This window comes from Vidua macroura, chromosome 7 (genome assembly GCF_024509145.1).
Source record: "Vidua macroura isolate BioBank_ID:100142 chromosome 7, ASM2450914v1, whole genome shotgun sequence".
In the NCBI taxonomy this organism is placed as follows: Eukaryota; Metazoa; Chordata; class Aves; order Passeriformes; family Viduidae; genus Vidua; species Vidua macroura.
Genome location: NC_071577.1, coordinates 18,293,643 through 18,306,793, shown reverse-complemented (window position 1 = coordinate 18,306,793; position 13,151 = coordinate 18,293,643). Strand labels below are relative to the sequence as shown.

General features: G+C 37.6%; 1 protein-coding gene across 9 annotated transcripts in view; it reads left to right on the top strand.

Annotated features, from left to right (window-relative positions):
- Positions 1-13,151, top strand: part of AGPS (alkylglycerone phosphate synthase) — a 76,683-nt gene that overhangs the window by 36,695 nt on the left and 26,837 nt on the right. For all 9 annotated transcript variants that reach the window (XM_053981759.1, XM_053981760.1, XM_053981757.1 and 6 more), the window contains 6 exons: positions 591-680; positions 4,299-4,389; positions 8,656-8,776; positions 8,858-8,932; positions 10,545-10,616; positions 12,178-12,257. In XM_053981759.1, the coding sequence (XP_053837734.1) occupies positions 591-680; positions 4,299-4,389; positions 8,656-8,776; positions 8,858-8,932; positions 10,545-10,616; positions 12,178-12,257 (529 nt within the window). The remainder of the gene's footprint in view (positions 1-590; positions 681-4,298; positions 4,390-8,655; positions 8,777-8,857; positions 8,933-10,544; positions 10,617-12,177; positions 12,258-13,151) is intronic.

Genomic DNA, 13,151 nt, shown 5'->3' with positions numbered 1-13,151 from the left:
CTTGTTGTTCTTTACAACTCCCTGTTGGGAGGTTGTAGCCAGGTGGGAGTTGGTCTCTTCTCCCAGGTAACAGGAGACACTGGATGGGAGGAAATGGCCTCAAACTGCACCTGGAGAGGTTCAGGTTGGACATCAGGGAGAATTTCTTTGCTGAAAGGGCTGTCAGACATTGAAACAGGCTGCCCAGGGAGGTGGTGGAGTCACCATCCCTGAAAGTGTTCAGGAAATGACTGGATGAGGCAGTTAGTGCTGTGGTTTAGTTGGCATGGTGGTTGGTGAAAGGTTGGACATAATGATCTTAAAGGTCTTTCCCAACCTTAATGATTCTATGATTCAATACAGTGTGCAATGACTTAAGTTGTTGGTTGTTTTTATAGAGCATCTGGTCTTTCAAGTCATAAGATGCAATCTGAAGGAGTAGTGGTTGTGGTTTCAGAATTTCTTTTGGCTCTAAGCTATGCACTTTTGATATGTACTTGATTTCTTGAATTGTTGTCTGGCAAGACTTTTTTCCAAAACCATATAACGGAAAAGCATTTTGGATCTGCAGTATGCTAATATTGTCACTCACATATTGTTCTCCCTTTAAGGCAAGAACTTTTGAAATGGAATGGATGGGGATATAATGACTCCAAATTCATCTTCAATAAGAAAGGTCAAGCAGAATTCACAGGAAAAAGGTAAGTTGAAAATTTATGTAAATGAAATATCTTATTTAGTGGTTTGTTTGAAAAGAGTTTTAAAAGCTGCACAGTACAGTTAATTCAAAGAAGGCAAAGAAGTTTCTTCATTTCACAGAATAGGTTATTCTACATCTAACAGGTTTATGGGAGTCTGACACAGTAAAATAGACTGTGTGGCTCATTGCAATGTTTATTAAAAATGTTATGAAGACAAATTAATGTGAGTCTTCTCTGTAACTTGATATAATCTATGGGTTAATGAAATCACACTGAGAATCTGCATTATGTTCTAAAGCTTTAGATAACCTGCAGCACGACAGTGCAGTTTTGAGAATCTCTTGAGCATCAATTAGTTGCTTTATTAAATTTCCACTTTGTTTTGGGTTTCTTAACCACAGTGCGTGGGGCTACTTCATCCTCTGAACTTAAAATTAAAACTGCTCTTCAGTTGTATGTTGTGTAGTGGCACCACTTGTGATTTGTTACCATCTAACCCTTTATGCAGCAAGCTTGTTTTTCTGAGTAATACATTTTTGAGAAACTACATTAAAATGAAGTCTACTTGGGATCTCTCAATTTTGTTCCAGTGGAATTTAAACCTGTATCCATCTTACTGGTTTGGGGTTTTTTTTCTTCCTGAGTGGAAAGTAACCTTGCAGTCTCTTCCTTGGTTTAAAAAATACATTTTCCATAAGTGTTAAAAACAAAAAAATGGAGAAGAGAAATAAAATTCTATCTTTCCTAAAAATTCCTTCCTAGTCTTTGAATCTGTAAACTTGCATGAATTAGTTGAGTCAAAGCTGCAAAAACCTAACTGGAATCTTGAGCACTTCAATTGTTATTTTTTTGATTTTTCAGACCCAAATTAAAATGCAAAGCTTTGTATAAGCCAGTTCACTGTATAATATTAGGGACATGCTGCACAAAAAAATTAAAGCACATTAAACAAGAAAAAAGATAAAGGTCAGGACTTCTGTTTTTTTCAGGAGGAAGCATCAAGGCTGCTTGACTGCTGTGTGACTGATGTGTACCAGTGGCTGTTCTAGAATGGTGTTTTTTTTCCCCCATTCACACTGTCTCTAACTGAGACATAATATTAGAAATACTTTGTTGGGCCACACCAATATAGTTTTTATGGAACAGTTTGCCACAGTGGCAAAAGGAGAGTGTTTGAAATGAAAACAGGAGAATAAGCATCTGCATGGGTGGTGTACATGCCTCATCCTTTCAGTACCCGCTAAAAGGTCTGTTCTCCCTAAGCTTGTCAAGTAACTTCAAATCTGCTCATACTGCCTGCCTGTGCAGCATCCAGTGGCAGCAAGTTCGAGGTTCTGGTTGTATAAAGTATCTGTGTTTTGAAACAAGTATCCCTTACTGTTTTGCAGGACTAGGTGGATGATAATTCTTCAGCCTATCTACTGTGTTATTGATTTATAAGACTCAGTTATATCCTCTCTTGCATTTTCTTTCCATGCTTGTGGTGTCTTGGGCCCTTTAGTCTCTGCCTGTAAGGCCCTTTGGTCTTTACAGTTGTTCTCTGTACCCTCTCCAGCTCCACTAGATCTTTCTGGAGACAGAGACAAAAACTGTGTGCAGCACTCAGCAGTGTTCTACAGAGCAGCAGAAAGAGATGAACTGTTTTCTTTCTTACCCCTGCCCAGATGATGCATAGCGCTGTGGGCTGCTGTTGTATGTGGTCAGTGAAGATGCCTTGATACTGACTACCTGTGGGATTCTACAAAATATGCAATAATGTTTTTCTTTCGTCTGTTGCAATTACCTTAATTTCCATGTTTTTTTTGTCTGCTTTTTTTTTTTACGGTCCTGAATTCCTATCAGTGTGATCAATAAACCCTGCCCTTTGTTTCTTAACTTAAACTTATCCTTCAGCCTGTAGAAGGGTCTTTTCTTCAGTGCTGTAGCAATGTATTTTCTTAAATAAATAACTTTTGGGATGAACACCTGTGGAAATATAAAGGAGTGTGTTCATTGTATCCCTTCTATTCACTTTCTGTTTTTACACCCTGATAAAACTCCAAGGATTAGTGAAACAGGATTCCCCTTTATGAAAGTTGTGTTGACTTTCCCTACAGACCATGTGCCAAATGATCTTTTTTATTATAGACTCTGCCATCTCTACAGGGATAGATGGTGCTTGCTAGTCTGAGCAACTGAAACTGTTTTTGGAGTGTGTCTGTGGCAGGTGTTTTCTGGGGGGCTTCTTGCACCATCAGTGTGTGCATACAAAGCTTGCTTCCTGATCAATCATGCATTGCAGTAAACTAATTTCCTCTATGCTGTGACTTCTGTCTGTGTCTTGACTTAAAAGTTTTGGGGTTTCTGCTAGCTTTAGTTGTCCTTTGAGTAAGTGATTAAGGTTACCCTTGCAATCCAGCTATGATAGTTTGGCAATCCTAAGAAGTAGGTCTGGAGAAGAAAACACACCAAGCTGACCCAGGTCTCTGCCTTCATTGCACTCTTGATGCAAATGCACTAAACTTTCATTGCTTATTGCACTTTCCTCTTCTAAGAATTCACTTAATTTTTGTATGGGTTTGATGAAGCAATAACAGCTGTCATAGGAGGAATGACTGAATAGTCTCTTCCATGCTGAGGAGTCTAGCTTGAGTTAAGGTTGTAGCCTTTTAGTTCTAGGATTAGAGCAGGGAGTTTGTCAGTAGAAGAGCTGGGGGGGTAGTTGAGGAAACAAAAAGAATTGATCTTTTTGTGTAACAGGTCACCCAGTTGTAGAGTTGGTTGCACCAGCTGTGAAGGACAGGGTCATAACTGGATTTACAGTGACTGAATCATCTTAGAGGCAAGACCCAGTTAGGTCTAATGCAATGACTCAGGTGAAGACTGTGGTAAGGATTCTCAGCTGCTGAAAGCTCTTAATATCAAAGGAAGATCTTATTTCTCCTCTCTTCTGGGAATACGTTTGCGCACATAAACATGCTGAAGGTGTGTATATGGATACAATTAGTAGCAGTAGTTTCTAGCTGTTTTCAGTGTGTCCCCAGCCTTCTGTGTTTTCACGTGTGTTGCACATGGTCAAAAGCAGCTCCTCTGTCCCTTTGTCTGTAAGTCTGCATTTGTCACATGGCTAAGCTCTTGCCAAACAGTCTGTGCTGGAAATAATTTTACAGTGCTTGATGGATTCTGATGCATTTTGATGATGGAAGGGGAACCTCTAATACTGTTTCTGTTTCTTGAAAGCATAAGGTGTACTGAAATGGGTTTGTGTGTCAGAGACTGCTGTTCCCATTGCAGTATGTCCTCTATCTGTAACCAGCATGTAAACTCAGGTGCTGCTTTCTACACTACTGCAAGGGAGAGACCTTTCTCAAAAGTGTGGGGTGGGATAACTGAAAAGCCTTATGGCCAAAGCAAAGTGATACCATTCTGACAAATGATTTGATTCTGTGTGAAGTAAAGAACACCTGAATACAATGAAATACACAGCTGCATGAAAAGTGAACGTGCAGAAGCCTTGCAGGCTTGTAGGTAAAGAGTTTGATTTAAAACTTCTGTTTGTGCATACATAGAATTGAAAGAAGTATATCTGACATACATTCTTTTAATTTAAAATGACTCTATGTAATATTGACTTTTCAGGTACAGATTAGGTGGTATGGTATTACCAACTTTTAAGGAATGGATAGAAAAAACCTTTGGAGCAAGTCTGGAGCACAAAACTACCTCTAGAGTAAGTAAATAGCTGAACCAGTTCCTTTGAACATTAGTCTTGGTGATAATCAAGACCACACTGTTAAAGATGATTCAGCTGTCACTGATAATTGATTTAAATATAACGTATTAATACTTCAAAGTTTTTGGAAAAAAAATGGTGTAGAACTACTATGTGAAACCTTATATGTCTTAGCATGACTTGTGGTTTCAGGATAACTGGTAGTACATTTACTGAAACGAAAGTTTCCAGCACAGGGAGTTTTTTGTCCTACCTGTAGCTTGCATTTCAAGACTGTAGAAAGTGTTAGCCCAGAGGGAATTATTTATACAACATCAATGTTATTCATGATAACAAAGAGAGAAAATGTGGGGAAGTTAAACTGTGACGTGTTTTTGGTGTATTGAAAGATGTCAAAGTTCTTACTTGACTGTACTTTTTATTTACATGTCTGGGTGCTGAAAACTGACTACCAGAATACTCAAGATTGAACTGAATGTTTTCAGAAAATAATACATTGGGAATGTTCTGGGTTTTGGGAGTCATAGATACTCTCCTTTTTAGAAAGAGTAACTTAAGTTAGAGTCAAGAGACCTGGCTCCCTAATTAGAATCCCCTTGAAGCTTCAGGTTCCTGACTAGATAGCTGCTAAAGCAGTATTGGAAGCAGTGCTTGTACTGTGACTGTAGCAACCCAGCTTTGGGTAATGGTTATACTCATCTCTTGGGTGAGTTCAAGATTGCATTTTCTTTGAAGCAAGTAATCTCATAAGGCCTGAAAACTTAAATGTTTCTTCAGTCTTCTATTCATCAAGACATTCTTTCATCTGCTGTGGATTACAGGATCTCCATCTGCCAATATGTTAAGAAAAATTAATCTGGATGTGTTTTTGTTGACCAGGGTTGGTTTTAACTGGCAGCCGCTTTAACTTGCTGTGAACAGAGGTCTTGAGAGCTGTTGCTCCCTTTTTACATGGAGAGAAAGGATAGAGCAAAGCAGAATTGAAGGAGAAGTACAGATTTTTTAATAATACCCCAATTCCACAGTACATCCTGCAGACCAGTTCCCCAGGATATCTGCCAGGAGTGTTGAGTGCTTTTCTGTTATGTTTTGCCCCTGTGGTTTTAATGGTCTTGTAATGTGAAGCAGGCTGACCACCTTGGGATAGGACTCTTTGGATTCTCCATTATATACTTGGACTTCTCATAGCTAGTCTCAAATACTGCTGCAGGTCCCTCATTTTCGTGGCTGTCATAACTCCAAGGTGTATTTCAAGTTGTCATGCTATGCTGGGTTTTCAACTTCTGCTATCACCTAAGCATGAAGAAACTCGGATATAGGATCAGCAGTAGCGAAGTGATCTCTGGTTCATTTGTCATTCTGTGCCATCTCTTCCTGCTTCTGTCATGTAAGATTGGAGGGTTCCCTGTTGCATGTGACTTTTGTGTTTTAATTAACAACAGTAAATGTACCTGCTTCTGTGATCTTCAAGGTCTGTTGATGCTCTTTATTTTTTCAGACCAGACTTAATGTAGAGAGCAATTTAAACCTAGTTCACATAGGTTTCCTGACTAGCTTTTCAGGATGCAAATTTTAAGATATTTCAGTCCTATGAAAATAAAGGTATTTTTTTGTTTGTCACTGAGCATAAGATTTTTATAGATAAGTATTAAATTTCTAATCTTGAAGTTTTAAACTAAAAGATTAAAAAACTTGTGGAAGAGTTATAAAAATGAAGATGCTTAAAACCATCTGCATAGAATTGTTATAGCTGTTAAGTAGTTCATGCTCTTGAGAACAAAGATCTTCAGGCACTTAGTATTCGACATGATATAAAATAATTCTGTCTATGGAAATCCATAAAGAAACAAAAGTTCGAAGTCTAAAATGTAAACACAGCTAGTGAGGGTTTTTCTTAAATTATTTGAAGATCTTTATTTGGTGCCTGTTTGTTTCTTATGTTTCCTGTGTTGCTGTCAGAGTTCTTCGGGCTAGCAAACAGCACTGTGTGAATGTGCATTAATAGCAGAATAGTCAGAGCAGCAGTTCAAGACCAGATTTACATTATGCTTACTGTGACTGGCTCCTAAAATCAGGGTGTCTCAGTAGTGGACTGCCTCTCACTTAACAACACTTAATTTCAGCTTCTGTGTTTGTAGATGACAAGATGAATATATTGGAGGGAAAAGGCTTTTTTTTTTAGCTGTCTGACACATTATTTCAATAAGTACAGCATTATCCTTAAAGCAAATCAGGATGGCACATATGCTCTTCCAGAAGTCAAATCACTGTTAAAACTGAATTTTCATTATGTCATATGTTCCACATGAAAATTCTAACCCAAACTTTTGGCTATCCACTTGAACCTGTGAATGATGCCAGGTATCAGTATGGAACATCTCTTGCAGCTATTTCTTTCTGAATTATTCCTGTCAGTACTCTTATTTTCTCCATAACCTTACATAATTTTTGTAGGGTGGACACTCCATCACAATGATACAACTTTCCTGATAAGTTTAAATGTTACCTTCATCAACTCTCACAATGTTGAGACTAAACCCATTCAGAATAGACTGCTGCTGTTGTGGCAGATGGGAGACTATTAATCTCCAATTTCCTTACTGTTAGCTTGTTAACTGGTACTATCTACCAAGATTTTATCTTATTGGCAAATATATCAGCTGCTCTGAAGGTTATGTAGAGCAAAGATAGGCAAAGCTCTGTTCTAGGAAAGAAAATTTTGCTGTGTGAGTATACTTTTTGGAGAAGGCAAACTTCAGAAAATGAAAGCACAGTGAATTCCATTTTGTTATTCTATGTCTGGATTTGTCAAGAAGCATAGGTAGGGCTTGTCAAAGAGATGTCTTAAATTTCTTTGACTAAGTGGGACATTACTGCACAATACTTTTTGATGGTAGAGTTGTAAACGGGTTCTTTCTGGCATCTTTCCTGAGAGCTTTATAGCAAAAGTGCAAGTGCATTCTTGTCTTTGGGTTGATGTCAGTTCCTTTTCCAGCAAGGCTTCCATGGAAGAAGTGTGAAAGCATTGCACTCTTTTAACTAATTTTTGTTCAATCCCTGATTTTTAAGTGTATTTAAAATAAAGATATGATGGTAAAAAAACTTCCAGTTCTGCTCTCAGACTTGACGGACTTTGTTAATAGGAAATAAGACTCTTGACCAACATTTTCTTTTGCAATAAGACTTGAAGTCAAGAATTTACATTTTAGTCATCAGACAAGCTTTTTATTTAATCAAAGAACTTTTTAATTAGAGGTCATTTTTGATAGAAGGCATGTTCCTTTAGAGAGATTATCCATATTTGCTCCATTTTTAAGGAAAAAAAAAGGCATGGTCTTTTTGGAATCTTCAAAGCACTTGAGAGTCTTACACTTAATATTTTTTAATATACTGCAAAGTATTTTTTTTTAATCTGGATCTAGTAAAGAATTCTTGTTCTCTGAGTGGGTTTAAAAAGTTGACAGATGAACTGCATTTCTATGTGCCCAGTAATTGGAAGTGGAGTTCAGAAAAGAGAGTTAAGTGGTTGTGTCTACACTTTGAGAAGCTGCAAGAGTATTAGACAAGACCTGTTGGAAGAACTTGGAAGAATGGGCTGTTAGAAAATTTAAGCAGAGGTTTTCCCTCTGGACTTATAGAATCTTGATTTAAGGTCTGTTGGTAAGTCAGAATGTCCTGTGTACCTTCTTGGAAAGAGCACCTTTCCCAGCGGATTCTTCAGGACTTTGGATGGAGACACCTGTATGTATGTGACTCAAACATGGGTTTTACGGAATCTTTCTTATAGGTGAGGTCTGCTTAGTGCTTGTGTTATAGCAGTCTGTCTTTTGCCTAGCACTGGACTTCAGATTAGGCTTTGGTCCAATTTGGATTTAACTCTCAGGACATGACAGGAGGAGGCGAAGTGGGTTAGTGAAAACAGAACTGTAAGTACAAGAATTTGCAGTGTGTAGTGGCATTAGTATGTATTCTAGTACCTTGGGAAGTCTTAAAAAGAGATAATTTGTTCAATAAGCTTATGTATTTCTCCATATTTATCAGGAAAAAGAAAGGTAAGAATGTGCTACTGAAATAAAACTTCTTGTGAGCAGAGTAGGATTAACTGGATTGGTGGTTTGAAGATGTGAAGAACTGACATCTTTCTGATCTAGAATAGGTGTGTTTGGGTATCAGTCAGTGTTAGCCTGTTTTTCTTACTTCTGTTGTATAGAAATACTTTAAGAGTGAACCTGTCTTTAATGAATTTATTTTCTTGTATTGTAGGCATCCTTAAATGTTAATGATGTACCTCCATCCATTGTAAATGAAGAATTTCTTCAGGATCTTAGAGCCACTAAAATCTCATATTCCCAGGATGCAGAAGATAGGGTATTCAGAGCTCATGGTAAGAGAACTTCATTTGTATCACTGTGCTGCTTTTGATACTTTCTTGTTTGACCTTAGTAACTTATTGTTTGTGTTCCAGGTCACTGCCTACATGAGATATTTGTACTCAGGGAAGGAATGTTTAAGCGAATTCCTGATATAGTTGTATGGCCTGGTAAGTTTTTATTGTCTTCTTCTCCCTTCTGAGCTGGGAGGCCATTGTTTACTAAACTCTTGAGCTTTCTGGTCAGGGGAATACTGTCTCTTGGTTCACTGACTTCAGTCATCTTTACAGAAACTGGAGGAATTTTCTCATTAATGGTAATCATGATTGTTTAGAATCTGGACTGCAGGTTGTGTCTGTGAAATCTCATCATTTTTTGGGGAAGTAAATTTATTATTAGATATAGCTGAATTTTATGTTGACTGATTAATTCACCACTTAAGTAACCACTGTGTAATGTGAATGTATATGTTCAGCAAGAGCAGTTGTCAAAAATGGCAGTCTCAATTTTGGGTTCTGAAGGTGTACATGATGCTAGAAGGGTAGTGAAATGTTTGTATTGAAGAACTTTTGGTTTTTTACATGCTGTACTTCAGTTTAAAAAAAAGTGTAACACCTGTAACTCCTATCAGAACACTTTACAAAAGATCAAACTGGAAGAAAGAGCAGTACAATCTGAGTATAGGCTAGGCCTGCTTGTTTCTGCCTAGTGAAAGGATACAAATGCTTTTTTTTTTTTTTACTTGAGTCATGTGCCTCTGGTCACTAGGAACTACTCCATGTGAGTGCTACTTCAGTAATGAACCAAAAGGTCATTTGATCTAAGTAAATGTCAGTTTCTGTTCAGTTGTATGATTCCAACTCTTTTGTTACCTTTTATTACTTAGATAGCTGCACTGCATTAAAAACCCCAAAATTTCTTGTAAGAACTTAGTCCTACTCAGTTTTTCCTCCTTTATTTAGAGGAAAAAATCACATATGGGAAGCATGAAAAGAGGCACTATAAGATGAAATTCATTACTTGAGGCCAGGTGCTTGACAGTACTGGTGACTGTGAACAGTACTTGCCACAACTTCTATTTTTGTGTAGCTCCAAAAACAGTTGAAACAAAATGATTGACTACCTTCATTTAAAGCATCTCTGTATGACAAGAGCAAAGTAGCTAGAGTTTGGAAACTATTTATTTAGTCCTGCTTATTCTTTACTGTTTGTACAAACTCATGTATGCAACGTATTTGATCTCCTGATCCTTTTACTTGGCTATGCACAAGCATTTCTGCCTCCCTCTTTGACCAGGTACAGAATGCATCCTGAAAAACTAGATTTCATCAGCAACTCCTCTTCTGAAACTGAATATCAGTCAGGAAGAAAGAAATGTGCTGTTCATCTTTCAGAAGAGACTTATTTCTCACTTAAAATAAATTGGACAGCCTGTTTTCAATAAAAGCTTTATATGTGATTTGTTCTCCAAGATCCCTAGATGAATTGTTAACTGTTTGGTGGCCCATCTTGCCCTGAGCATTTGCAGGAAGTCTCAATCCATGAGTAGAGCAAGAGACTGAGACTGTAGTTAGTTCTTCAAATGTAGAATTGTTTGAGGTCTAAACTTTACTCTGTAACTGGTACTTCTGAGCCCAGCTCTTAGTTGGTGCTGAACTTTGAAATGTCTTCCTTGCCAGTGTTGGAAAAGGGGCTGCTGCTTAATGAGACTGCAGTATTTAGTAATAAGCACAAATAACAGTATCAAGCACAAAGTTTGTTTAACTGTTTGTTCTTTTTAAGTTTGCCATGAAGATGTAGTTAAAATTGTGGAATTAGCCTGCAAACACAATCTCTGCATAATACCATTTGGTGGTAAGTGAAATTATGAAATCTCGTAATTCTTTAAGGTTATTCATGAAAATGTCTTCAATTTAAATATGTGTTCTTCATTACTTGTGCTCTGTTCCCACAACGTGTATAAATTAAGGGTTTTTGTTGCACTGTTGAAATTCAAGGTTTCAGAGAGGATTGTGGTCAAACGGTACCACAAAATTATTCTGATTTCCCTGTAGATGTTGTTCAATAGAAACTCCTGCAGCAAGGGGTTTACAAGAAGTGTTCCAGATACAGAGTAGAGCTAAAGGCGTGTACAATCTCTGTCCTTCTCAGCCTAAAGAATTCATGAAGGACTTCCAGTTTTCACTGTGGATGTCTTCTCCTGTAAGCCTGCTGAAGTAGCGTTGTGAACTACCTTGTTTTGACATAGAGCTTGGGAAGCATGGGGTTTTGGCTTTCATGAGCTCATTCTGTGTTAAGGTTTTTGTCAAGAATTCTTAATTCTGTGGTATAAATCTGTGTGTTTTACTTGGTACACACCTTATGTTGTAGTACAGCCCTTGCAAAAGGGCATTAACTATTTGAGAAAATGAGTGTTTCACTTGAAGATGATACCAAACTTTTGGAGCTGGTTCCTCACTAAACACTCTCACCGTGGCCAGATGCATCTGAAGGGCTGCAAAAGCTAAAAGTCAGCTTTTAACTGTTAGTAGTAAACTGGTAGACCTGAAAGCAGCGATATTGACTATTTCTTGTTCACTGTATAGAAAGATCTTCAGGTTGTTTTCCAAGTTTGTTTCTAGTAAACTACAGTCAACTTGTGAAGTTATTACAGTAGTGGTTGGTATTTAAAGAAAGTGCCGCTTTTTCCATCACTGGAAACAAAGGTGATAGACCTCACTGCTCTTGCAGAATATTTTATTAGCTGGCACTTTCTCTGTACTTGCCATTGTCTCTTCTTCTTGTAGCCTGCTGGGGATCTTGAGGATCCTACCCTCTCTTTTCCTATGGCTATGGCAGTCTTGGGAAACAAAAGGCTTCTTGGAGGCTGTTCTGCAACACCCTATAAAGATACATTAGAAACTGCTTCTACATCTGATACTTGATTTTATCCTTTTTTTTTTCTATAGTTAAAGCCTTTCAGTTTATTTTTTCTTTCAGATAAGTATTAAATTCCTGTTCTAGGCAGACTTCTTATTCCAAGTTTGTAGGTTGAAGTGTAGTGTCTTCCATAGTGATAGCTAAAGAATATACAGAAACTATAGCACTCTCTTTCTCAAATGGGTTTGTAATTTCTTATCCTTTGTTTTAAAGCTCTGTGCTGGGCTTAACAGAAGCAGCTGAGATGGTTGCAGAATGTCATGTTTGTTACTGAATGCTGCTAAAGAATTGTTCAGCTCCGCAGCTGCCTTGATTTTGTGCAGCCTGGTCTGGGAGAAGGGGGCAGCCTTAAGAGGCTAATCACTAGGCTCAAACAGTTAACTTCAGTGGTCTTTCTTTATTCAGTTCTATATCAGAAAGGAGGGAGAGAAGCATTATATTGAAAGTAAAGCTACCTGATAATTTTATGATCACAATATCATTCCCATATTTGCAGGAGGGACAAGTGTCTCTAGTGCCCTTGAATGTCCTGAAGAAGAAAAAAGAACTATTGTCTCCCTGGATACATCACAAATGGTATGATCTCTTAAAGTTTTAATTTTTTTAAATCATCCTACAGTTACTTGGGTGATCACTACAGAATGACATTTATTTCTATTCTAGAACAAAGTAGGGATGGAAATATTAATCAGCACCATGATTATTAAACTGGTACTCCTTCAGTTTGTTTTTCTGATATTAGTCCTCTACTACTTCATATGACCTGTATATAGTCAATAACAAAAAATCACTGTTAAGCCTTACAGCGGCTTTAAGTGATCCAACTCAGAGAAAGCTCCTCTCCTTCTATATTGGAATTTGTATCTGAGGATAAATGAAAGGCTAGGAGGAAGTTGTTATTACAAATTTCACTAGTTTTGCACTAGACTTCAAATTACTTAAAGCAAAGATTGATAAGGTGACCTAATATCTATAAATCAGCTTGAAGGATAAACTTCCAAAAAATAAGTGGGGTTTTTGTGTAGATAGCATCTTGAGAATGTGAAGTTCATAGCTTTATGGCAGTCTAGAAATGAAGTTCTGTAAAATTTATTGCTAGTTTTCATCTTTTCATTATGAAGGAGCTTTGTACTTTTAAAATGATGGATTTATGGCTACTTGGTAATGAGATGCTTCAGAAACAGCTCTGTATCTTTGATGTAAGGCTCTACTGCCTTCAAGTACTTGCTGAGCTTATTAACTCCTTTAGCCTTGAAGGTAAGACCTGGGGTTTGGCTCTGTTTTCTGCAGTGATTCTTCAGTTAAACAAAATTATTTTTTTCTGCAGAGATGGTACTTGTATGTTGAAGGAAACTCTTCAGGTGTCTGTGCAGAATGAAATCCAACAAGTACACTAGTAACTCAGTCCTTCATTTGAACTCCTTGATTTATAGCCCACAGCTTTGACTTCTGTCAGGTTTAGGTGTGGCA